Source organism: Chamaea fasciata, unplaced genomic scaffold, assembly GCF_029207755.1.
Source record: "Chamaea fasciata isolate MVZ Bird 193981 ecotype frontalis unplaced genomic scaffold, bChaFas1.0.hap1 SCAF_6, whole genome shotgun sequence".
Taxonomy (NCBI): Eukaryota; Metazoa; Chordata; class Aves; order Passeriformes; family Sylviidae; genus Chamaea; species Chamaea fasciata.
Genome location: NW_027094091.1, coordinates 68,326,511 through 68,349,013, shown reverse-complemented (window position 1 = coordinate 68,349,013; position 22,503 = coordinate 68,326,511). Strand labels below are relative to the sequence as shown.

The 22,503-nt window shown below is 57.1% G+C and overlaps 2 protein-coding genes across 9 annotated transcripts; both read left to right on the top strand.

The window, feature by feature from the left end:
* Positions 1-1,033: 1,033 nt before the first annotated feature.
* PRDM8 (PR/SET domain 8) lies at positions 1,034-5,523 on the top strand. Its single transcript, XM_066185059.1, has 4 exons — positions 1,034-1,155; positions 2,538-2,758; positions 2,976-3,207; positions 3,410-5,523. Exons 2-4 carry the CDS (start codon positions 2,540-2,542, stop codon positions 4,789-4,791), a joined length of 1,833 nt encoding a protein of 610 aa, XP_066041156.1. The 5' UTR covers positions 1,034-1,155; positions 2,538-2,539; the 3' UTR covers positions 4,792-5,523.
* Positions 5,524-9,444: 3,921 nt separating this feature from the next.
* FGF5 (fibroblast growth factor 5) lies at positions 9,445-19,115 on the top strand. Of its 8 annotated transcripts, none has more exons than XM_066185053.1 (5): positions 9,445-9,558; positions 10,159-10,738; positions 10,858-10,977; positions 14,985-15,088; positions 18,163-19,115. In XM_066185053.1, the coding sequence occupies exons 3-5, from the start codon at positions 10,890-10,892 to the stop codon at positions 18,502-18,504; spliced, it is 534 nt and encodes a 177-aa protein (XP_066041150.1). In that variant the 5' UTR covers positions 9,445-9,558; positions 10,159-10,738; positions 10,858-10,889; the 3' UTR covers positions 18,505-19,115. The 8 variants fall into 8 exon arrangements, with proteins under 8 accessions (XP_066041150.1, XP_066041151.1, XP_066041152.1 ...); XM_066185054.1 differs by having other exon boundaries at positions 10,122-10,738; XM_066185055.1 differs by lacking the exon at positions 10,159-10,738.
* Positions 19,116-22,503: the final 3,388 nt, after the last annotated feature.

The following is a 22,503-nucleotide window of genomic DNA, read 5'->3' as shown; positions in this document are numbered from 1 at the left end:
ATAAGATAAATGTTGAAAGCATATTATATGCAGCCTTTAATCCTAATGCAAAGAAAATCGTAATTGTGTGTGGGATAAGTGAATCTGAAAGCCAAACATCAGCCCACTCTCTGCAAACCCCGCTCCGTTCGCCCCTGGAAAACTCTTTGTCTCTCCAATTTTTTTAATTTTATTTTATTTTTTTTTTTTTTTTTTTTAGTTTAAGGGGTTTCAAATTCTATTTTTAATTATTCTTTTTTTTTTAAATCTGTTTTGTATCTGAAATGACGACGATCAGGGAGGAACTGGTAAACACTTTTCCATGCGGTAAACCCCTTATTTCGGCACAGAGCATCTGCGCGTCTCTGTTCCTTGAAGCTGCGCGCGTGTCGGTGAATTCGGGAGCCCCGCGTGTGCAGGGGGAGAGCCCGTGGCCTCCCGCCGCCCCGGGATGGCTAGGAGTGGCCGGGAGGCTCAGGCCGGGGCTGCCCCCTGCCCCGCTCCTGCGGGGACCCGGCTCCGGCGGGGAGCGCGGGGCTGCCTGGTGCCGCTTCTCCGCACGCCGGGCCTTCGCCGGGCGCCGGCAGCGCAGGAGGGCCGCTCCGTGGAGCCGGGCACGGGCATCCCCACTCTGCTCCGTCTCCCCGAGGAGGTTTTTTTCTGCTTGTTCGATTACCCCTACCTGGCAGGTGCGGGGACATGGCGGGAAGCCGCCGCCGGGATCCCGGCGCCGGGCGGAGCGGCCGTCGGGCACCCCCACTCCCCGCCCAGCACCCCTGCAGGGCCGAAGCGAAGCCGCGGCCCCAAACACGCCCGCTGCCCCGGCAGAGGGTCGGTGGGGGAACGCGCCCCGTATTTCCCACCCCCTTCCCCTTCGGTGCCCGGTGACAGCGAGTCCAGGTGAGGGGCGGGCGGGCGGCGAGCGGACAGCCCCGAAGGGGTTAACGGGAGGGACGTGGGCTGTCACGCGTCATTGGGCAGATTATGTGCAGCAAACAAAAAGTGTGTGTCTGCGTGCCAGCCCCTCACTGCACCGGGTCTGTCTGCACCGCGCGCCTCCCGCTCCGCCGCCCGCACGGCCCGGCCCGGCATGGAGCGGCGCTGAGAGCCCGAGGCAGCCAGCCCGAAGCCGCCTTTGTGCCACTGTCGGGGCGAGGATTATCCCCACCGTCCCTGGTGAGTACCGGCGGCGGAGCCCCACCGCTCCCCGCCGCCCCGGAGCAGGAACAATGCCGGAGATGGCCGTGTTGCCGGCGGCCCTGCCCGGGCTGCGGGGACCGGTGGCAGAGCCTCCGGCAGCGGCCCCGGCGCCGCCCGGCCCGGACAAAGGGCGGCCGGGGGGAGGCAGCACCGCGGGGCTGGGGGCGGCCCGGGGAGCCGGGGAAATGTGGCACCGTGAGGAACTGTACGGGGCCTGCCGCCACCGTGGCGAAAGTTCGGTGGGGGCCGCTCGCTGTCGGTGGTTTCGTTTGGCGAAATCGTTCCTTCGGGGAAGGGATGCGTCGGGCAGTGGCGGAACGGGGAGGGCGCCGGAGCTCTTCCCCGCCGGCCTTCGTTCCCGGGGAGGGGCCGGGACCCCCACCGCCGCTCTGGGGCGGTGAAGTCGCCGGCGGTGCGGGGACCCGGTCGTACCCCGAAATCGGGGGCGAGCGGTGGCTCGGTGGAGCCGTGCCCGGTGCGAGCGGCGGCAGCCGTCAGCAGGCGCACCGGTCTTTTCCCGAGCCAGCCCCAAATGACGGATTTCGATGGCAGATGGGGCGGGGGGAGGCAGCCGTGCTCTAATCTGGTCGGGAAAGGAGAGGGCAACGCAGCCGGGCGCGATGCTCCCTCCTCGGCCTCGGCGCCGCCAGCGCCGCGAGCCCCGCACCCTGTCCGCTGCCCGCGCCCCGCCAGCTGCCCGCCGCCCGCATCCCTCCCCTCAACGCGCGGCAGCCGGGGCTCACCCTGCTCCATAAATAAGCGTGTCGAGGTAAAAATAATTACCTCTGCTTGCTGCTTTTAATTAAAATCTCGGAGGGAAAGTGCTGGATTATGATAATGAGCAGCCATACGTTCCCCTTGTCACGCAGAGCGGGAGGTGAGCTGACACGCAATCAGCGTCAATGACAAGCCACTGAAACCCACCCGCTCCCCCGGCATAGCCCGCAGCCCGGCCCGGCTCCGGCGGTGGCCGGAGGGAGACCCGGCGCCTGCTCGGGACAGGATGTGGCCGGTGGGATTACCGTGTCCCTGCCCAGAGCCAGCTCCGCCGCGATATCTAAAAAAATAAATCAGCGCGACAGAGTCCCGGCACCTTGCCTCTGCTCGCAGCTCCTAGCCTGCTTTAAATTTTTTTCAGACCGGAGAAACTGCTCGCCTCCTTTTTTTCCTTTTTTTTTTTTTCCCTTTTTTCCCCCTTTCTTTCTTCTCCTTTTTGTCCCCAATTTTTGGAGTTTTTTCTTAATGTTTTATTTAATAATTCAAGTCGATTTTATTTCGTTTTCCGGGACATCCCCGTGTACCGCTGAGCAGGACCCGGTGCGATAACGGCCCCTCTCTGCCCCTCTCTCGGCCCGCAGGGATGGAGGACGCCGGCGTCCAGCGGGGAATATGGGACGGGGATGCCAAGACGGTTCAGCAGTGCTTGACTGACATTTTTACCAGCGTTTACACCACCTGCGACATCCCGGAAAATGCCATTTTCGGCCCCTGCGTCCTGAGCCACACGTCCCTGTATGACAGCATCGCCTTTATCGCCCTCAAGTCCACCGACAAGCGCACCGTTCCCTACATATTTCGGGTAAGAGCCACTTGTCCCCGGGCCCAGCCGCTCGCCACGTCGGTCGGTGCCCGAACGCGTCTCCGCCGCGGAGCGCAGTTCGGCCCGGGGAGCCCCCGCTGCCGGGAGGCTGTCCCCGAGGGCAGAGCCGCGCCGCCGCCGCCGCTCCTACTGTTGCCTGGCCCCGTGCTGTCGGTCGGTCGGTCTTTCGGTCCGGTGGATTAACGCGGGTTTTCAGGTGGACACGTCGGCGGCCAACGGCTCGTCGGAAGGGCTGATGTGGCTACGGCTGGTGCAGTCGGCGCGGGAACGGGAGGAGCAGAACCTGGAGGCCTACATCAAGAGCGGGCAGCTCTTTTATCGCTCTCTACGCCGCATCGCCAAGGACGAGGAGCTGCTGGTGTGGTACGGGAAGGAGCTCACCGAGCTGCTGCTGCTCGGCCCGGCCCGGGCCCCCGCCCGCACCAACGGTGGGTGCCCCGCGAGGCTGCCCGCCGCCCCGGGCGGGAGGAAGGAGGGGGATTCCCCGCCGCCGGGGGGAATCGGGAGGCGGCGATCGGCTTCGGGATCTCCCGCTCCCGATCCCCAAACTCTCGGCGGATATATCTCGTTGGTGGCCCCGGCTGACGGTGCTCTCTTTCTTTCTCTGTCTGTCGTGCTCGCCCGACGCAGGCTCGCCGCCCTTCGCCTGCCCTGAGTGCAGTCAGCGCTTCCAGTTCGAACTGCCCTTCGCTGCACACCTCCGGTTCCGCTGCCCCAAGAGGCTGCACGGCCCCGACACCGGCCCCGCCGCCGAGGCCGCCGGCGTCAAGGACGGCGCCGGCAAGGAGCAGGAGCCCGGCAAGTTCGGGAAGCCCAGCGGACCACCGCACCACCCCTTCCCCGGCCCCGACGGCGGCCCTGCCGCCAGCACCAAGCCCTCCACGGACTTCCACAATCTGGCGCGGGAGCTGGAGAACTCCCGCGGCGGGCGCGCTGGGTCACCGGGGCGGCCGGCGCCCCCCGAGGGCAGCCCTGAGGCGGCTACCGGAAAGCCGAAGCGGCGCTTCCCCGAGGAGGAAGAGCGCGGGCCCAGCGCGGCGCGGGGCCGCTTCCCGGCGGAGCGACCGGGGCTGCCGGCGGCGCCCAAGGAGGAGCCGGGCTGCGCCCCGCAGCAGCAGTACCGCGCCGCCGGCTCCTACTGCGGGCTCGAGGAAGGCGGACGCCTCTTCGCGCCTCCCAGCCCGGAGACCGGAGAGGCCAAACGCAGCGCCTTCGTGGAGGTGAAGAAGGCGGCCCGTGGCCCCGAGCCCGATGGAGGCCCCGAAGAGGTCCCAGAGCGCAGCTCCCCGGGCGCGGGCGGCACGGAGCCGGGCCTGTGTCCCCGCGGCGGTGCGGGGGGCCCGCTGGCCGCCCGTCTGGACGGTGGCAGTCCGGCGCGGGGTAGCGCCTTCAGCACGGTGCCGCAGCTCGGGGCCGGCCCCGGAGGGCCCGTCAGCGGCGGGGCCGAGGAGCGAAAAAGCGCCTTCTCGCAGCCCGCCCGCTCCTTCCCTCACGTCCCGCCCCTGGTGCTGGGTCCCAAGCTGGGCGGCCTGGGCGAGCCCTGCCCCGACGGCGCCGCCGCCCCCGCCCGCTTGTACGCCGCCGAGGCGCTGGCCGCCAAGCTGCCGGGCGGCGGGGAGGCGGCGGGCGGCGGCGGCGGCGGCGGCGGGGGGCTGCCCAAGCAAAGTCCCTTCCTCTACACCACGGCCTTCTGGCCCAAGAGCTCGGCGGCGGCGGCGGTGGCGGCGGCGGCGGCTGGGCCGCTGCAGCTGCAGCTGCCGTCGGCGCTGACGCTGCTGCCGCCGTCGTTCACCTCGCTGTGCCTGCCGGCTCAGAACTGGTGCGCCAAGTGCAACGCGTCCTTCCGCATGACCTCGGACCTGGTCTATCACATGCGCTCCCACCACAAGAAGGAATACGCGCTGGAGCCCCTCGTCAAGCGCCGCCGCGAGGAGAAGCTCAAGTGCCCCATCTGCAACGAGTCCTTCCGCGAGCGCCACCACCTCTCCCGCCACATGACCTCCCACAACTAGCGGGGACACCGCTCCCGGCCCCGGGAACCCGCCCGGGACCCCCGGGCGTGGATCCCCCACGCCGCCCCCCTCTCCCACCCTTCCCGTTCGATGCACGTGTTTCCACTGTCCGGGGAGGGGCGGGGAGGGCAGCGGGTGAGGAGAAGGAGGTGACGAAGAAGAAGAAGCAGAAAAATGAAGGTAAAAGTAAAATAAAACAAAACATAAAACAAAACAAAACAAAAAAAGAAAATAAAAGAAAAAGAAAAAAAAAAGAAAAAAAAGGAGAAGCATCGGGAAAAAGAAAAAAAAATCAAATTACTTTAAAAATACATTTTTAAAATGTCATATATTGCAACATATTGATGCATTTGTCATACGTTTCTACTTAAATTATTAAGCACTTATTGTTTAGATGTAATAATTCTATGTCAGGGTAAATTTTTATTTTGGATATGAAGCTAAGGGCGAGGGGAGCGCGGCGGGGCCGGCGGGCGGCGGGCCGGGGTCCTGCATGCACTGGGCGCTACCCCCGTCTGGCCCAGCCGCCCACGCCCCTTCCCCCCGAGTGTCACTGGTGCCCGTGGAATGGAGTCTCGGTAGTTCCGTGTTAGCTTCCCTATCCCGTTTGGGTTTGTTTTGGTTGGTTGTTTTTTGGTTTTTTTTTTTTCCTCGCCCCTCTGGAAAAAAAAAAAAAAAAAAGATTTATTAAACTTTATAGTTTATCCAGGTATGTTGGATGCTTTGACAATAAATGACTTTATTTTCTTCAAAGCACCTGGACGTTAATCGATGCGGGGGAATGGGCGGCGACGAAGGGGTGGGCCCTCGGCTGCGCGGTGGCAACCGGGTCCCCGGCCGCACGCGGACGGCAGGGAAGGGCAGAAATGCCGGACCACGCCGCCTCTTCTCTGTGCTCTGCTTCCCTGCTCGCCTGCCTTCCTTCGGTCCCTCTGACATCTGTCCGTCCTTCCTCCGCGCATCTTTGCTTTTGTCTGGCATTTTATTCAGCCTTAATTTCTCTCTCCTTCATCCTGTCTTTCCCTTCCTTTCCTCTTCCCTTCGTGTTCTGGCTCGTCTTCAATTTCTTTCATTTTGCCTTTCATTTTGCCTTTCTTTTTCTTTCTGTCTTTCTGTGTTTTGATATTTTTTCAACCTCACCTCTTCCAGGAGCCCGTATTGCTCTCCACTCTTGCCGGGCTATTGGTGGCTTGCAGGATGGGCACAGCCACGGAGGTTGCGTGGAGGTTGTCTGGGGTGACAGGACCCGGGGAAACCCCCAGCCCGCACAGGGTAGGGAGTGCTTTGAAGGGGCCGGGGTGGGTCCCTCTGTCCTGGTGCATTACCAGGGTAATGCGATGGCATCGCAGCCAGGGACACGGGGAAGGACCAGGACAAGGGGGATACTCCCAGGCATGCGTGCACAGCCTGGTCCAAAGGGCACCACCTGCAGCGGGTGCATTTAGTGTCAGCCCCGCTTGCTTTGGGGGGCATGGGAGGGCACTGGGGGACTTAGCAGCCCGGGGATATGCCGGGAAATGGAAACCCATTTCCACATACAGGCTGCCATCACCCTGGCACCGAGGCTGTGAGTGGCTCAGCAGGTCACTGGCAGGGAAAATATCCCAAAGCCGGAGATGTGCGAGGCCGGAGCCCACGGCAGAGCGTGTGTCACGTAAATGGGGCCCAGGTGCCACCGGCATCCGCTGCCATGGGGTTTGGGGTTTGCACGCAGTACCCGGACCGGTGGCAAAGCCTTTACAGTTCCTGGAGAACTGTTCCTGGCCTTCACGTAGGACAGCCTGGGAAAGTCCCTGCCACGGACAGTCCAGCTTCACGCTGATGTTGCTCACTCTCTCAGCGCATTGACCCCGGCAGGTACCAGTAACCCCCAAGCCGCGCCAGGAGCCGAAGCGGCTTCCCCTGCTCTCACTCCTTGCCTCGAGGATGCGCATAGCTTCACCTGCTGCTGTTAATTGCGGGGGCGAAACACTGATTATCCCGTGGGTTTCCCTCAAAAGCGGTGCCACCCCTGCGCGTCCGTTTTTTGAGGGTTCCCCGGAATGTTGAGACGGGGCTCCGGGGGATGCGGGCGGGCTGCGGGGATGCCGGGGGCGGCAGAGGCGGGTGAGCACTGCCATCTAGTGGGGCCGCCGCGGGGCTAGCGGATATGCTCGGGGCCCCGGCGGGCTCCTTCCCTAGGCATGATGCTCCGGACTCCTCTACCGCGGCAGCTTCGCTTCTCCAGCAGCCCTGGGCTGGCTTTGGAGCTGGCTCCTTCCCGGACCCGGGGAGGTTCATAGCGGCGGTGTTTATTACGCTCTCCCTGCACTTGTTCTGGTGCTGCTGGAGGGACGGTGCTTCCCCTGCACGAAGGTGCACTCGGGAACCCAGCACACACCTGCACGTTTCAGAATCTCTTCCATATGCCCCAAATTTTTTATGGCCTTTCACAGCCGTGTAGTGTGCTGTGCCCCTGCCCTGTTCTGGCAGCATCCTGCAGCACCTTGCTTTCTATGTGCTCCTTGTGACTCTCTCAGAAGGCACGGTGCTAAGCCCCAGAACATCTTCCGTTGGGTTTGGATCAGTTTGCAGTCAGCCCCCTAAAAACACTGCTAGACAGGGCACATGTGGTGCAGCAGGTGCCTGCGTTGTTACTGCCACACAAAGTTCACATTGTTTCTCTCTCTAAGTACAAAAATCTACAGACTAGTGGTCAGGAAATTTAATCCAAGACTTTGTTTTGGTAAAATTGGATATCAAACTCTTAAGTGATAAATCAAAATCCAACTAATGCTTCCTGCACAAGCAGAACATGCCATAATAAGGGCAGGCACTGGCCCATGATCCTGTGGAGTTGGGTGTTGTATGGAGGGGTACACAGGAGTTCCCCTTGGGCCATTTGGGCTCAGGGCTTGGTCACAGCAGCTCCCTCAATCCCCAAAGCCATGCTGGCTCTCCTCAGGTCAGCATGAGTACCATTGCCGCATACTGCTCCTTTGTCAACATTGCTGCTGCTGCATGGGAAACAGGAAGAGAATCTCCCTCTTTTTTTTTTTTTTTTTTTTTTGGTTTTTGTTTTTGTTTTTGTTTTTGTTTTGTTTTGTTTTTTGTTTTTTCTTTGTCGGTTTTGTCTTTTATTAATTTTTTTTTCCCTTTCTTTCTTTAAATGTTTTTCCTTGTCTGTGGCTGATGCTATGCTGTGTCTCTGCATGGCACAGAAGCTGGCTGGGCTGTGGCACCAGCTGGCTTTTTCCCCATGCAGGTTCCTCACCCGGTATCACAGCCCAGAAAATTCAGTGCTAGGGCATTGCATGGGCGTTTCTCTGGGACAGAGCTGCCCCTGTGAGCCTGTGCCAGAGCCCACAGACCCATCTGTCTCCAAAACCCACCCACAAGGGGCATATTCAGTGTATTGCAGAGGAACAGTAAGTAGGAGCTGGGAATAAGGACCAGCAGGCTTCAGTTTGGGGAGCCCCTTCCCTGTGCCCTGCAACACATAAAGTAATACTGGTCCATCTTACCTGTAGCTGGGCCACATTGCAAATTATAACAATGATAATAATTCCAACAAATCCTGATATTAATGCTGTTCTGGGGAGCAGAAGGCAGCCATTGCACCCACAGAGGTTTGCGTTTGAAGGTGCAGTGGTCAAGCAGCCATGGGAAGCAGACCCACAGCCTGTGAACCTTTGGCTGGAGCTGGGGCTAGCTGCCTGTCTCGGTGCCTGATCCCATCCTGCTAAAGCCAGCAGGAGCTGTGCCTCTGGCTCCAAATGGCAGCAGGTTTGGGAATGGATTAGCACCAGGCAGTTGGACGCAGGCACCTGAACCCCTGTCAGCATGGGCAGGGGCTGTATAGAATTTCACATGAATTCTTTTCCTTAGGTCTGGAGAGAGGTGTACAAGCAAGGCTTTTGCAATGCAACCTCTGAGCATCCTCACAGTGACCCCGCAGAGGCCATCCCAAAATCTTTGTTTTGAATTTTCTGCTGCACATGAAGATGCTGAGCAGCGTGCTGGACAGATGGAGATCTGCTGCCCGGCTGCTGGCACTGTGTGCTGCCATTGTTGCGAGGAGGCTGAGCTCCTCTTTGTACGATGTCTATCTCTAGTCAGCCTCTAATTGGTTAAAATTAGAAAATCAGCTATTAGGATTTCATTGCAATACCCAGCTCTTGAAAGTGCATTGTTCAGCTGTGGGTATCTAGGAAAGGCTGAAATAGTTCCCTTGTTTTGAAAACCATATGAGCTCTACAGTATTTCTCCTCTACTTTCCCTGCTGCTAAGGTCTGATTTGGAGTGGGAAAAGAACTGACCCAGTACAGAATGTGTTGATGGTGGCTTTAAAACGAATACACACAAAAACCAAAACAGAGGGGGGAAGTTTCTGTGAGATATAGTGTTGTCCTGTAGAATGCTGGAAAATGCCTGGCATGCTCTGAGCTTTATTCAAAGAGATACTGCTTTTCACTTGTTAGAATTCATTTCCTTATCCAGGCTTGTGACATGGCTTCTGAGTGATCTTGGTGACATTCATGCCCATGGGGGCATGTTGACCGCTTGCACGTGTGCTCCCCACAGCACCTGAAGGTAATAATCATCTTAAATAAGATGAGGTCAATCATCTTAATTAAATTGACCTGTTCTAATGCATATTCTCCTGGTAACATGTTTGGTTTTGCAAAGCTCCTCAAGCAGCCACAGTTCTCATTCTTTTGGGGGTAGGGGCACTTCCAGAGAGACTTGCAGGATGGCCTGGGGACCAGTCACCTCCATTCCACTGCGGTGAGTCTCCTTCAGGCACATCCTCATTGCAAAGGGTTGTTTTTTGTTGTTGTTGTTTTTTGGCTTTTTTGTATGGTTTTGGTGTTTGTTTTTTTTGTTTTCTTTTTTTTTTTCCCCCAGTCTCTTCTCACTGGTCTTGTGTCTCCTCGTGCTTTGCCTCGCTTATTTTTAAGTGGCAATTAAATAGCACCAGGATGATGTTGGGAGGGGGGAGTGCTCCTGCCATGCAACTTGTAGGCCCAGTGCTCTGCAGCAGATCAAACAGGCTCATAAGAGTCTTTCTCATCTTCAAATGGGGAATTTTACACTTGAAACCCAGCTTATCCTCACCATTTGCTGAGTTCTCTCTGTAACTGAGCCCTGAATAATTTAAATAACATAACATCAGCATTAAGCTTCCATAACTGCTGGTGTGTGTGAGGCTTGCTACTGCCAAAGGCAATTATACACAATTGCTCCAGGAAGTTCACTATTACGTCTACTTATTTATATAGATTTAAACCTCGTGTTTGGTTTGTTTTTATGTTGGTATTTTGGGGGGCTCTTTTTGTGTTGTGCTACAGGAGCACCTGGAGTATTTAAAATTGATGTGTTATGCAGGTGAAAAACTAGAAAGCACCCAAAACCATCCAGGCCCTGCCCAAAACACTGCTTGTGAGCTCTCAGAGTTTCACAGTGAAGATGAAAATGCACCGTGTGCCACAGGGACTTGTGTGACTCATTTCTCCACAGTGAAGGTGGTTGGGTATTGCTCTGATGGGGACAAGGGAGTCCCCAGAGAAGGGCGACGCAATCCTGCAGTTGTCCCATTCCACAACACAGAAAAGAGGAGTACAGGGAATGAGTGACCCACAGGCTCTGCTGCCTCGCTGTGCCCCCCAGAAAGGGTCAGGAACTTGCACTGCAGTGGGGTTCCCTCCAAAAGTAGGTCTTGGACACCAGCCTGGGCAACCCCACCTGGCTGGTTGTTGCCTTCTTGATGGCCACGCCCCTCGGGAGTTTGAATTCTCTGGGAATTCTTCACTGGAGGAGAAAAAGAGAAGTGTGAGTGAGCAGAGGATGCCTGGCAACCAGGGTGGTACCAGAACTGCATTTGGAAATTATGAAGGTGGACAATAGGGTCGAAGTTAGGGAGGCTGGACTTGCTGGTGAACCTCTGGGCTCAGAATCTTTTCTAATGGTGAGTATCTCTGACCTGGGCATGCAGGTGTCTCCTTTCTACTCCTGGACTGCTGGCTGTGCCCAGACACCCCCAGGATGGGAACTGTAAACTTTCTTGCATTCATCTTTAACTGTCAGTGGCAGAAGTGGTTTCTGGTCTGCTGACCCAGATGGAGAACCGGGATTTTGCTGCCATGATCCTGTACCAGCTGCAGCCTTTACACCAAGATGCTCAAGAAGAAATCCTCCTGGAGCAAGGTGGCTGTGCCTTCCTCAGCTGTGCTGATAGAGAAAGTCTTGTGCAAACACCACTTGAGAGGTTAAGGAGTCCTGCAGGTCCTCATCCTCCTCATGGATCTGGATTTGGAATCAGTATGTGTGTGTAATTCAAGAGGAGGTGGGTAAGTGGAAGTCATGGATTTTGCGAGGCTAACCACTACAGCTGGGAGAAGTAAACAAGATTTGAGCGCCCTGACCTTCCTTCAGGTATGTGTGTCTATATATAGGGCTGTCTATGTATACATGTCTATATATAATGCATGTGCATATAGCTCTGTGGATATATATATGTGAGAAATGGTTTGAAATTGCAGCAACGCTGTGAGATCATCTGCTCACACCAGACTGTGCCAGGTGTCAACCAGGCTGGATACAGCTCCTTAAGTGCGTGTCCCTTTCTGTGCCCCTGACCTTCAGCTTCCTTGGGAGGCGAAGGTCACCCTCCGACGTGCCACCGGCTCTGCCTCCTTCCTGCCGAACCCGATCCCTGGGCGCGTGGCCTGGATGAGCCCGCCAGCCAGAAGCACCCCTGGGATGGCTGAGGGGCGGTTCCTAGGTGGGATTTAGGGTACAACACCGGTTGGCAGGAGTACCGAGCGTACAGAGAGAGGGGCGGAGTTGGGGCCGCGCCCGCATTGGCTTTTGTAGAAGTGAGGTTTCCCCAGTGGCTTTGAGGGACAGGAGAGACCCTAGGAGCTGAGAAAAGCATAATCCATGTGGAGTTGTGCCAGGGGGGTGGATGAGTTGTTGCTGCGGGGTCTCCTCCTGCCCCGCGGTGCTGTTCAGTCGTTGTCTTTGTGTTCGGGAAGGGACGCGGGCGCTGGTGCTGAGGGGCACCTGGCAGGTGTGCGGGTCACCCTGACGGTGGCGGGAGGCTGGGGGCCGTGTACCCCCTGCCGGGGAACCGAGGAGGATGTTGTGGACCGACAAGCCTGCTTTCCTGCAGGCTGTGAGATGCCATTGGGGGTTCGTGATGGGGACGCCCTGTTATCCCCAAGGGCTGCTCTTGGGGCCAAGCCTGGCCCCGCGAGTGAGGGAGAGCGGCTTTGTCGTTCGGGGGGTTGTCCCAAGCCCCTTGCCCGAGGCTGGGCTGGGCGTGCAGCTGCCGTGTCACCCCCCGAACCCCAGGCGGGGGGCTGCAACTCGAGCCTGTCCCCAGAGTCCCGCAGCCCCGTGGCCTCGTCCCGGCGAGGAGGACAAGTTAATTCCCAGATAGATGCAGCCCGAGCCCCGCATCTGCCGCGGGGGGTGGGTCGTGGGGGGCGTGGGGCCGGGCACAGGTGCGGGGCCGCCACCCGGTTATAAATAGCGGGGAGGGGCAGCCCGGCTCCCCCCGTGCTCGGTCCCCCGCTCCAGGGCTCGGAGCGGAGCGGGATGCGGCGCCCTCCCTCCCTCCTCCCGCCCGCCGGCAGCATGAGCCCGTCCTTCCTCCTCCTCCTCCTCCTCCTCGCCCTGCCCGCCCGCGCCCGGCGAGAGCAGGTGCCCGGCGGGGCGCAGCGGGGCCGTAACGCCCCTGCGTCTTCCTCCTCCTCTTCCTCCTCCCCGGCGGCGGCGGGGCCGAGCCGCTTCCCGCGGAGCCGCCCGGATCGGCGGCGGGGCCGGCTATACTGCCGGGTGGGCATCGGCTTCCACCTCCAGCTGCACCCCGACGGCCGCGTGGACGGCGCCCACGACGCGAGTCCGCTCAGTGAGTGGGGAACAGGAGGTCTGGGGGGCTGCTGCGCCCGAGCCGGGGTAGTGGGGCTGAGCATCCCTATCCTTGCGGTCTTCCCACCCCCGCGGGGGATGACAGAGCCCCTCGCTCCTGTCGCCCTCACCTGGGGTGAGCTGCAGCTCTGGCGGGCCCGGGAAGGGGCATTTGGGGTGCCGGGGGGACTATATTCTGCGGGCTCCGTGAGAGCTGCCTGTCTCCCTCTGGGAAGTGCCACCTGGGGGGTCGCCCGGCCCAAGGAAGTGAGTCCGTGGGGATGGTGTGAGAGCATGAAGTCTACTCCCACCATAGCCCCTTGCCAGGCACCTGGGGGAGAAGATGCTGCCCCTTTTTGGTCCCTTCCCTGTGGGACTTTTCTATCCCTCTCTCTGCATTCTCATTCTCCCAGCACAGTGATAGGATATATTCAGTTTAAAAATAGGACTGAGGCTGACGTTCCCCTGAGAGAAAGCTGTGCTAACTCATGGCTTATCCTCTGGTCGGAGTTGCCATGATATCCTGCTAGAGGGAATGAAATGGCAGGTGGGGATGAAAAATCACTTTAAGAGCCCAAGGGCTTGGGCCCGAGGTGACCCTGGCAGCGTGCGTGGCTCAGCTGTTGGGAGCGTTCACGGAGCAGCCGCCACATCTGCCCAGGACCAAAGAATTCGGGGCCCAGACTGTGCCTTGACCCCATGAGGGAGAACAATTCCCCGGGCAGGAATGCTGGGAGCCCAGGAGCTCTGCTCAGGGCTTCATGGGCACAGCAGGCACGTGACCTGGAGGGGTTTAGAGGATGGATAGGGAAACGGGGCAGCCATGCCACGGCTGTTTTGGGAGACGGGTCTGGAAGGGCTGGCAGAAGTTTGGTGCTACAGCTGTCCTGCAAAGACCTGAAATATGTGTGGTTCCTTCCTCCTTAACCTGAGATATCCCCCCGGAAAAGCCACAGCGACACCAGCTCTGCATGTCAGAGCAGGGCCAGCCCTGGCTGGGGACATGTGCTGGTGAGGGGGAGCTGTGCTGGGGTGTTGTGGTGAGGAGGCCCTCAGGAAGAAGAAATTGGCTTTTGGCAGGGTAACCCCAGCTTTGGCCCCTGGGAAATAGGGTTTCACCGTGGGCAACCCCAATAAAGAGGAGTATGTCTGCCACAGTAGCAGGGCCACCCCACAAAAGGCAGGAGATTTTGGGGTGCCCTTGAGAAGAGCCAGGTGTCTGACAAGGTAGTTGCCTTGCAGCAGTGGGGCTGCAGACCCTCATGGCTTGTGGCACATGGGATGAGGGGTGTGGCAGCCCATAACCCCCTAAAAGTGCCCCCCCAGGCCCTTGGTGCTGGGACTTGGGTGCCTCAGGGCGATGTGCTTCCCCCTTAAAATAAACATGGGAAGTGGTGATCTGATACCCAGCCTTGGAGGATTTAACATGGCTTTGTGTTTGCTCCTGGCATGTTAATCCCACAGCCCTTTGGGGGCCAGGCGAGATGCTCTACCGGCTCCTTCCTCTGGGGCGGGGGCTGCAGAGCCCCTGGGGCTGCAGCTGGGCAGCACTGCCAGTTCCCCAGGGTGTAGAGGGTACACTGGGGACATGGTGCTGCCCCCCCCAGCTGGCAGGGGCTGGGGGGACACCCAGCCCTCTGCTCGAGTTACCCCATGCCACATCTCTCCACTTGGGGAGATGACGTTTTGGTGCTGTTGCTGAGGGATGCTTGGAGGTTGCAGTTCCTCTGTCAGATGAGTCACAGGTCCTACATTCCCTGTCAGGGTCCAGAACCCCCTTCATGCTCAGAAAACTCCCATTTTTTCTATGGCTGGGTTGCACAGTGCTACATCCCCCAAGCTCTGCTGAGAGGATGGGGTGTGAGGGAGTACCTGCAGTACCTCCAGTCCCCTCTGGCTTGTGTGATACTGACTTGCTGAATTCTGTGTCTGCAGGATGAGGATGGGTAACTCTGATCCCGGCAAGCTGATGTAGGTACAGAGGACTTTTCACACCCTTGGGAGAGGTTTCCCCAGGGGTTAACTTGTTCTGCCACAGCCCAGCCAGGAATTGTACCCCAAAACGGAACTTAAAAAAACCCACCCAAGTCCCAGTCACCACCCTGTATCCATCCCAGAGTGGATAGAGGCCTCTCTGTGAGGCAGAGGGATGGAGGAGGAGCTGGGTGGAGCCAGGCAGATGAGGAGCAGGGATGTGGGAGAGGAAATGCAAATCTATCAGACCAAGTTGTATTCATTTTTTCTCTGTCACACTGATGTGGAAAGAACTGTGACTTATTTTGGGATTTCTGTCATCCTAGGTATTTTGGAAATATTTGCTGTGTCTCAGGGGATTGTAGGAATACGAGGAGTTTTCAGCAACAAATTTTTAGCGATGTCAAAAAAAGGAAAACTCCATGCAAGTGTAAGTAAAACCCACCCCACCCCCCCACCCCTTATCAGTATGTATTGCTTACTGAAGGCTTTGTGACACCTCCACGTGTCAGCACAGCCACGGTCCCAGGCAGGGCCCTGGCGTGACAGCCCCTCGGGCTGCTGGGCTGGCTCCACGCTGGCGGCACCAGTGCCGTGCAGACAGAGAGGGGACAGGTGGAGCTGAAGTCCCCCAAAGCCCACCTTCCTACTTAGTGCATTTTAACCATGCAAAGCAGGCCTTTTTGTGTGCAGTAGGGTACTTGCATCAGCAGAGCCTGTTCTTTGAGCACGGCTAGGTTATTTTTAGCCACTTCTGCGGCAGATCGCAGAGAAGGGTTTAGCCAAATGTCTCCCGGCGAGCAGCACGTGTAGCGCCGGCAGCCCCGGGGCTCGGGCTGGCTTTGCCCTTGGAGACAGAGAACCCTGGAGAGGCTCGGGCAGGTGAGGTCCAGACTGTGCAGGTATGTTGCAGCTAGAGTGGAAAAGTCCTGGTAAATTTTCTTTGCAGGATGTTCTCCCGAAGGCCGAGGTTTCCTGCAGGTCTCATTAGGTTTTTTCCAGCTTTCTGTGTGGAATGAATGCCTAAGTTGATTTCACTGCATGTTTCAACCTCGGGATATTGCTTCCCTGTTTCTTGTTGCCAGTTCCAGAGTTCATTTAAACAAACACAGTGAACTCCTGTGCTTACACAAAAGTCAGTGCCTTGGAAAGGTGTGTAATACATATGCCACCCCAAGAAGGGCATTTTTAAGGCAGCATCTCATTCCTGAGGGTGGTTCCCAGAGAAGCCCGTCAGGGCTGATGGCTGAGGAAAGCGAAAAAGTGGTTGACCATCCTGCAGTTCCAAGAAAAACCTCCTGGTCCCAGAGCAGATGTCACTGATGTGCTTGCACTGCCTGAGACTGCAGACCACTTCCAGGGAGATTTATGAACTCACCTCTCTCTCCCTTTAAGTCTTTTTGGAGTGTTGCTCCTGAAGCCTGTTGATTCTTAAAGGATGAGCATGTACTTGCTTATTTTGAAAAATAAAGTAGGAGCATGAATGGTGCCTAGGGGAAAAGGGGAATGGTTCCATGAAGGAGAACATGAGGTGAGAGCAGAGGGGCAGAGCAGGAGAGGGAAAGGATGGAGAGGAGAGGGAAACAGGCAGCGCACGATTGCCGGCCCTCCGGAGCCTTCCCTTCTGGTGTACAATGGGCCTCTTATCAGAGCTGAAGCCTTGATTTATGCCCTGGCACAGGCAGAAATTAAATCAAGCTTTGTTAGTGCATGGTTAATTGTTGACACACAAAGGGCAGGGCCAGAGAGGGACCTCAGTCAGGAGGGTCAGGGCAGGGGTGAGGACACATGATGCCCTGTTCGGGTGAAAGCCGCTAATTTGTAGAAACTTGACCCAAATGTCTAAAGATTGCTGGACTAAACAATGCCAATAATGCAAACCGGGCATCTGTTGTTCTTTCCTGTGCTGGCAGGATTGAAGTTATTTCATAGCCTAATGAGTTCTGAGCAGTACAAAGCATGTCCTGTGCCCGTCACTCAGGGCAGCACTTTGATATGGGAGTCAGGCTGGGGACTTCATGCTGAACCACAGGCACAAGTCATTCCTGCAGGAATTTGGGCTCCTTCAAAACTCACTCTCGGGCTCAGCTCCATCCCAGCTTGGTGTTTTACAGACATTCTCCTCCTCTTTCTTTTCTTATTTTTTATGCCAGCTTAATTAAATTACTGAGTGGTTCATTTTTAGAGGCACCAGCTTCAGAAAATGACAGTTATCCCAGCAATTATCAGTTGCGTGCACAGATGGCTTTTTCCTCGTTGATAAATCCTTGCTCTCCTGTTTGTCCATTTTTAGCACAGAGTGGGTGGGAGGGGTGTTGTGCCTGTCCAGCATGGACCCCAGGGGACAGATTTGCCCAGGTAATTCTCCTTTTCCGGGAGCTGCAACAAATCTGCATTACTCACTGGGGCAAATCTCTGCTCAACTGGATTCTGAAATTTAATTGACTTCAGGACTGCTCTTGGTGATTGTCTCTGGAGCTCTGCAGAGCAAATCCAATGCCAGCCACATACTGTGGCTTCCCGCCTGCCCTATGCAGGAAAAAATGGCTTTTCCAGACTGGAGCAGTGCAGTGATGAGCAGAGAGGCCGGGATGTGGGGAAGTCTGACAGGATCACGGTGGGGCAGCTGTTGATGCACTTCCCTTCACCTGTGGGACGTCCTGCCTGAGGACTGCCATGTGCACTGGGGCTTCAGGGAGCACCAAGAGTCAGCAAAGCCTTGCTGGGGAAGGTGAAGGCCTGTGTGTGGGGGAAACAGCAGGGAGGGTGTATAAAAGACAGGGAGAGCAAAAATGAGCCAGGGAGGCAATGTCCCTCGGAAGCAGCAAGCTAAAGAAGACCTAATTCCAAGTACTATGGGGAAAAATGTACATGGCAGGTTGTGGGCTCTGTCGCTTGTGCTGTGAGGCTCAACTTTTTTGGTTTAAATTTGGGCTTTCAAACACTTTTCTAGTGGTTACAAAGCCCTGCTGGGGGTTGGGTCTTGTTCTCAGTCACTGGTTGCAAAGTTGGAGAGCTCAGCATCTCCTCCATGTCAGTGGTTTGGAGGTGTTGCTGTGAAATTGAGCTGGGGAAGCTTTTAGGGCACCAGGTACAATGCCCACCATCAGGTTAAAGTGTGGCAGATTTGGGAGGCGCTGCCAGAAGCTATAGCCAGGGGTCCCAGGGCCGTGGGCACATAGGTGGAGTGCTAGGCTCTACTGTCTTGTTTTGGAGTGCTTTTTTTTGGAGAGAAGGGCACTGCTGGGGCAGGAGGGGACAGGAGGGAAGGGCACTCCTGGGGCAGCTCAAGCTTTTTTTTTCCCAAGAAAGCCCAAACCTGGGTGGCAAGCAGCTCCTGAAATATCTGCACTGGGGGTTTTCCAAGCAGGTTCTTGGCACCTGCAGTGTTGGTGCCCCACTCCTTAGGGCCTGGATTTGGGAGACAGCCAAACTGGCAAGCACTGGGGGTGAGGGACAGGTACCACCTGGCCTTTGCGAGCGGTGTCTCCTCTGTCCCTGCAGGCCCGCTTCACGGTGGACTGCCATTTCCGGGAGCGCTTCCAGGAGAACAGCTACAACACCTACGCCTCGGCCGTGCACCGCAGCCCGCGCTCGGGGCGCCAGTGGTACGTGGCCCTCAACAAGCGGGGCAAAGCCAAGCGGGGCTGCAGCCCCCGCGCTCGGCCCCAGCACGTCTCCACGCACTTCCTGCCCCGCTTCTGGCAGCCGCAGCCCCCGGAGCTCGCCTTCACCGTTGCCCTCCCCGAGAAGAAGCCCCCGCCGCCGAAGCCCAAGGTTGCCCCATCCCCGCCTCGGAAGAACCCCGGCCCTGTCAAGTACCGGCTGAAGTTCCGCTTTGGGTAGTGCCCACGGCGGGGGTGCTGGCGCTGGAGAGACCGGGCACCGGGGAGCTGTTGGGGCCTGACCCCGCGGGAGACCCGTGTCTCCCTCTGCAGATGGACAAGGGGAAGCTCCCAGGTGGCCCTGCCGGGCTCCAGGTCTTCTCTTAACCGCACAAGCTGGGCGGCGTCCCCAGAGGCGTGTGGTGGGATAAGCAGCTCGGGTTTGCCAAAGAGAATTCCTGTGGTGAACTGAAAGCACTGGATGGACCTCGGGTTAGTGTTCAGTTGTTGAAAGAACTAGAAAGGCACCTCTATAGCGAACATATTTTCTTACCTTATTTTCACTAGTGACTCCTTTGACAATCATTTTCATACGAGAGAGATGTTCAGAGCCAAGCGCTTTTGTTTTTCTTGCATCTCCTTCTTGCTGCACTTTTTCCTCTGACCATACCTCAGGCACCTTATACCCAGGTCTGTCCCTTTCCCTTCTCTAAGAAGCCAGCTCTTCCCTTCCACAAATAAAAGAGACCAAGCCCTGCAAATTCACTCGCCTTAGCTGTGGTGCGAGGTGGTCTTCAAACTCTTTGTTGGCAATAATAGATGTGTGTATATATTTTGTGAGGGTTGCAGACTTTGGATGGGTGGCTGTTTCCAGCCCACTCCCGGTGGTCTCTCCCGTTCTTCCCTGGACAGCGGGAGGAGCGAGTCTCTTCCTGTCCATCCAGGTACGGATTCGATGCCTGCTTTAAAATACCTCTGCCATGGTGCCGGGGCAGTCCTGCTCCCTGGAGGAGTCCCTCCACAGGTATCCCCACAGGATAGGGATGCCTGTAGCCCCCAGGTGCCCACTGGTTTCATCCAACAGTTTTTGCTGCTGATTTACTTTATCACTCTTAATACACTTACAGAGGCAGGGAGCAAGGTTTTTATTTTACAGTGAGTGTGATGATGTGGCAATAAATGCTGTTACAGCTGCTTGTCCCTTTGGGAGTGTTTCCCCACCCCCCTGCCCCCAGGTTGCCTGATGGCCCTGATGTTGAATTGTTTCTCCATCGTGGTGTGATCTGTGGAATAGTTGTGCATATGAAGTTTGTAATCAGTGTTTAGCAGTGTTGCTGTATGTACAGGCACTGGTAGCATTGAACCTCACCGGTGAAGCCTTAATAGGAGCCCAGGTGGGCTCAGGTTGGCAAAACCCCTCAGGACCTGAGCCCTACCAGCGTCCAGCAGAAATAATTAGCCTTCTTTCCTCATCTGATTATGGTACAAATGGCTGTTTCCATTGGAATAGTGGTTCTTTGCCTTTGTCATCCTTCTGGCAGCTCCTGGCCAGACATGCCTGCTCCACGTATGAGGATGGATGAGGATGCTGGAATAAAATAGCTGTGTTTCATTTTATAACCTGATTGTGTGATCTCTTGCCTTGTCTATGCCTTCTTTTCTTTCCCTGAAGGAAAAAAAAAAAAGAGTGTTGCAAAACTGGCTGCTCCACGTGTTTGTTAGATTGGGGTTGGCTAGCACGGTGTCGGTGATGCGGTGGAGCAGAACTGAAGGGATGTGTGTGCTCCCTTTGCTATGTCCCCCAAACTGGTGTCCTGGGGTGTCCCTCCCTATGGCTCCTCTGGGGCAGCTGTTTGGACCTGGGTCATGGCAGGCTCAGGTGAACAGGGGTGTCCTGCACTCCCCGTCAGCTCCAGCCAGACTGTCTGACTGTGCACAGATGAAATCCAAGTAATTAGTGCTTAATTCATCTCAGCGAGCTAACGGAATCAGAACCTTTGCAGGTGGTGCCCCAGCCCAGGCAGGTGTGTGGAGCTCCCTGGGCAGGTAAGGGAGAAGGGAATGTGCTGGTCTTTATTCCACCGCATCGCCTCAGAGGAAAAAAGGTATTGGTTTAATCTTTTTTTACAGAAAATTCTTCCATGGGGAAAAAAACTCGAAAAGATGATGCTTTGCTGTGGGGGTAATAATTAAAATATAGTCATGCTATTGAAACAAAGAGGTCTGTGCCAGGGAGCAAGCAGCCCTAGCAGGGAGAGCAGGGTCAGGGAATCCAGCAGACACTCCCTGTCCCTGTTGGACACCCTGCTTTAAGAGAATTCACTGGGCTTGCTCAGCAGCAGGGGACTAAAGGCCTGAGAATATGGTTAGTATTTCTTTTAAATTTAAACTTTAAATTGATTTTTTGGGGGCATTTTTTCTGTTTTTCTTTTCAGCCACCTCAGAGATACTGTTGTGGTACTGGGGAAAACAAGCCAGAAACTGAAGAAGCTAAAGATGATTCCCAAGTTCCTTTCCAGACAATTGCCGCCTTTAGAGGAGGCACAAATCCACGTGGAGCTGAGGAAGGGGATGCAAGGAGTACAGCAGAGTGTCCCCCAGATTCCTGATTTTGGAGATATTTGTTGAAATTCTGAGAGGAAAAAAGCCTTCCCATCCTTTTCCACCCTACAGTCACCCCTGCCAGGGGTGTATGTCTTGTTCCAGATCCCTCAAAAGGATTTGTGTGTGTCCTGCACTCCTGAATGCATGGCTTGGAAGGAGCATCCTTTAGCAGGAGTGAGAGGAAGAGGATTTTGTACAAAGCTGGCAAGCTTGGGCAGGTGAGAAAAGAGAAGTGAACAAATGTAAGAGTTGAAGGGTCCCTTACGGTGCCTCAGGGGTCTCCGGGAGAGTTGGGGTGGGGCTGTGACCACGGCAGGGTGTGCGCAGCCCCCCTGCCCCCAAACCCTACCACCGAAAGGAACCCAGAAGATCCCTCCCATTCTCCCCGCGGGCGGGCCCGGCCCTCGCAGAGGAGCCGCGGGCGCGGCCGTACCCGCAGGGGGGAAAGCTCCGGGGGCTGCCGGGCTGGGGCTCGGCTCCCGGGCATGGCCGGGCTCTCTGAGCAGCCCTTAGTGCCCGTTCCGTGCGGGGGTTGTCGGCATCTCCCCACTTTCCTGGGGAACGATCAGCCCGGCGGCTCCGCCAGTCCCCAGGAGAGAGGGAAAGGAGGTGCAGACCCTGACAGCCCCAAGAAGGGCTGGAGCCCGTCGACAGCCGGTGGCCGGGGAGCACTGAGGGGCACTGGGCGGGCACAGCGGGGCTGAGCCTTTCTGGGTCAGCCCGAGAAGAGCCGCCGAGCCGGGGGTCACCCGGAGCCAGGGAGCGGCTCTCCCGGCCAGCCTGTTCCGTGCGCAGCTCTGGCTTTTGGGGTGTTTGCTGCTGATGTGTGTCCCCTTTGGCCGAGAGTCAAGTAGTTTGGCGCAAACATCTGTCCCGAGGCGTGAGGTGATCTGACATTGGGGCTGGCTCGGGTGGGCAATGACAGCCTTTTGCTGGTACTGGCCCTGTTTTCAACCAGAAATGCGAGGGAGATCCTGTGCAGTGCTTATGGAGTACTATTTTGGCGCTGAATCGCTCCCAGGGATGCATCTGCTTGAACAAGCTGCATCACAGTGACAAAGGCTCCCAAATGCTGGAATCTGGACCTTTGAAGCGCCAGCGCACACTGCTTGGAGGAAACTGTTTGGAGAGAGGGATGCCCGCAGGCTTTCTGTCCCACACTCGGAGGGCAGGGTCGATCGCTTGCGGGTGTACTCCCAGGGAGCAGCCACCGGTGCCCGGCTGGAAGGCAGGAGCGGCGGCTGGGTTGCTTGGCGTGAGCCGCGTGGAGGGAATCCCTTGTCGCTCTCCTGCAGCTACCGGTGCCTGGGTGGGCGTCCCCGGTGTCGCCCCGTGGCACAGCGCGGCCGTGGGGCGGCAGGGGAAGGAGCCGGGCATCCGCCGCTCCGGGCACGTGTTGCGGCGGGGACGGCTCCCCAGAGGTAAGGGGGTTACCTGCGTCGTCCTTCCGAAGCTGTAGCCCCGAAATGAGTGTTTTCCGATGCTTCAGGCTCCGGGGAACTGATGGGCGTGGCTCATGGGAAGGCCAAGTGTCTGTTTGACTGTGTATACTGTCAGAAGGGATGTGATGCTTTTGCGGAGTGTGTTACCATGGCTGTGTTTGCAAGGTAAACGGTCCTTCTGTGTTTGCAGGTAA